At 53.2% G+C, this 2,511-nt stretch overlaps 1 protein-coding gene across 1 annotated transcript; it reads right to left on the minus strand.

Moving 5' to 3' along the window:
• Positions 1 to 316: 316 nt before the first annotated feature.
• CLUP02_01794 (uncharacterized protein) lies at positions 317 to 1,257 on the minus strand (the record flags this gene model as incomplete). The annotated part of the gene is made up of 6 exons (XM_049280831.1): positions 317 to 489; positions 566 to 615; positions 660 to 749; positions 811 to 895; positions 953 to 1,150; positions 1,206 to 1,257. 6 exons carry the CDS (start codon positions 1,255 to 1,257, stop codon positions 317 to 319), a joined length of 648 nt encoding a protein of 215 aa, XP_049136788.1.
• Between the last annotated feature and the right edge of the window lie 1,254 nt (positions 1,258 to 2,511).

Genomic DNA, 2,511 nt, shown 5'->3' on the forward strand with positions numbered 1-2,511 from the left:
GAAGCGATTGGCCAAGACAATGCAGCCGCTCATTAATAGAAGCATCCTTCAGTACATTGAGGAAGGTCAGATTGAACAATTATCCAGCGACGACCAGATAATCTATTGCTTCACGGTGGCTAAATGGAAAACGTAGCTGCAGAATTTGGCGGAGGCGAACAAACATGGCCACGTAAATGATTGAAAGAAGCAGAAGTCTTAGCTAGAATGTTGCCATTCAGCTTCACGATTGGCATGCGCAACGTTACGTGAATCATGGTTGAATGTGGTTGGGCTGTTAGTGCAGGCAGATAGGTACGCACTAGTCTTGAATCCTTCACCAGATCACTGTCGAGGCTCGTATACCTGCCCTTTCGGACGAGACTGAGCTGAACGGGTAGAAACCGGTCCGATCAAATGTGTCTCGATCCTGCAACCACCAGCAGGAGGTCGGCTGCGTTACCAACGGCTTGCCTCGGCCGAGTGGATTGTGGCGGCTCCTAAAGGGACCTAATATGTCATAGATCAGCTCTCAGATGATAAGGACTAAGCTGCCATTCGTCTGAGCAGGTTCGCCCGAACTAACGCCTCTGCCGTCTCTTATCCCGACTTCCAACATACTTGTACGCCCCGCAACTCGCCATTAAGTGTTAACCGTGCCTATAGATACGACATGTCACCGAGAGGCAAGGTGTCGCCCACAAAGTGAGTGCGTCGGCTCCATCAAGAGACCCAGAGGGAGAGACCCAGCGTACCAGCCTGGCGGAAAGCTGCGTGGGGTTGATGAGTGACCACAGGCTGGGATTCCCTATCTCTGGGTTTGCCTGCTACCGCTTGCCAGATGGCCAATGGGAAAGACCGAATTTCTTGCAATCATCAGGACATGCCATACTTCTTTGGTTCTTTAGCTGACCTTCTGCAGGGCGGTCCACAAGGCTAGGTAGGCCGCATGCTTTCCTGGGATGTCACTCACCTACCCGAGATACCGAGGAGACGCTGCAGCCGTCCGGATCAGAATGCGCGCTGGCTGCCCACCCCGCAGAAGATATTCTGGAATAAGGGTTCGGCGGCCGGGTATCACGGATGGAGCTCTCGCAACCTTTTTCGCCATCTCGCATGCCCATGTCCCGGAAACCACGCGAGGTGGTGGCCAAATCCATCCATTCAATTTCTAGGTTGCCCACATCAACAAGCCCATGTCTGTTTGCCGCATTGAAAATCATTACCAGTTATGATATGAAATTGCTGTGTGAGGAAGAAGGCATCTCCAGGCGGCATTGATGAATGCTTGAATAAGCACAAATTATTCCAATTTAATTGTTTGGCTGTCGCCCAGGGTGGTGGGCAGTCGTGACACCGTGCCACTGCGCGCCACGCCGTCTTTTCCAGCCAGCGGGGACCTGGGGAAATGACAGGAACTTTACGTACGAGAATCCGTAATTCCAGTCGTTCTCGATAACCTTAAACTGCTACCGAGGCGCTGGAGAATCTGTCGCAAATAGACTGGGAAAAAAGGGCATCAGTAATCGATGTTGCGGCGGTTTGTCAGGCGTAACATATCGCTTGCCTTCCTGTTTGTTCCTTCGCGTGATGTTTGCTCACCAAGTTTGTCCAAATGCTGTCCGCTGTGCTACAGTGAGAAAGACGGTGAGACAGTTGAGTGAGAAAGGATGCCGAGGTTGCTGCCGAGTCAGTTGCGCCGATTCGCTGTTCCTGGATAGATGTGCTGAATGAATGACATCTCCCATCTTCATCGCCAACGCAGGAATACCGATACAATCAAATCTGACCACAACCGCATTTCCAAGGTCCTTTTGCGCGAGACTATCGTGTGGGGCGAAGGTCACCCATCAGGAAAGTCTCCAAGCGCAGTCGGACGAACCAACCCTCTCCAGCAGCTCGGATCCTAAGCGGCAGGCATCCTTCAACCGTGTCAACCCAGAAGGGCGCGCCTACGGAGCACAGAGGGACGTTTGTCACGCCTTCAGAGGGGCCATTTGCGGAGGGAACGAAGGGGTGGGAGGGGTCTCAGGAACTTTTTGTTCATCCACTTGTGTCCAGAATGCTCAACTTGTCAGTGCTTGTGTCATTAACCTGACAGCCTCGAAGCCAACTCGACGCAATGATTGGCCTTGCTGCCGACAAACCATGACATGGGTGGCATCATTTGCCGTCTCTTCCGACGTCCTTCCCGAAGAGTGCAGATTGTCGCTCTGTTCCCGCGTCTCTGAGTGGCCAGCAGAGTCGGAACTCGCTTCTCCAGCTACTCTCGCGTGCCTTTGCAGGGATTCAACTCGGGTGATTAACTGAGAAAGTCTTGGCCTCGAAGGCTTGAGGGGGGACAACCGCGCTAGACAGGCATCATCCTCGGACCCCAAGGTCCCTTTGCTATCGGCAGATCCACTGAAAGCAGGGCCCTTTTGCATTGAACGACTTTTTGTCGGAGGAGTGGCGACGCGGGTTGGCTAGCTCGCAGCCACCAACGCGTTGGTCTTGTTGCCCTTTTCCTCCTTTTGGCTCTAGCGGTCGAGC

Source organism: Colletotrichum lupini, chromosome 1, assembly GCF_023278565.1.
Source record: "Colletotrichum lupini chromosome 1, complete sequence".
NCBI lineage: Eukaryota > Fungi > Ascomycota > Sordariomycetes > Glomerellales > Glomerellaceae > Colletotrichum > Colletotrichum lupini.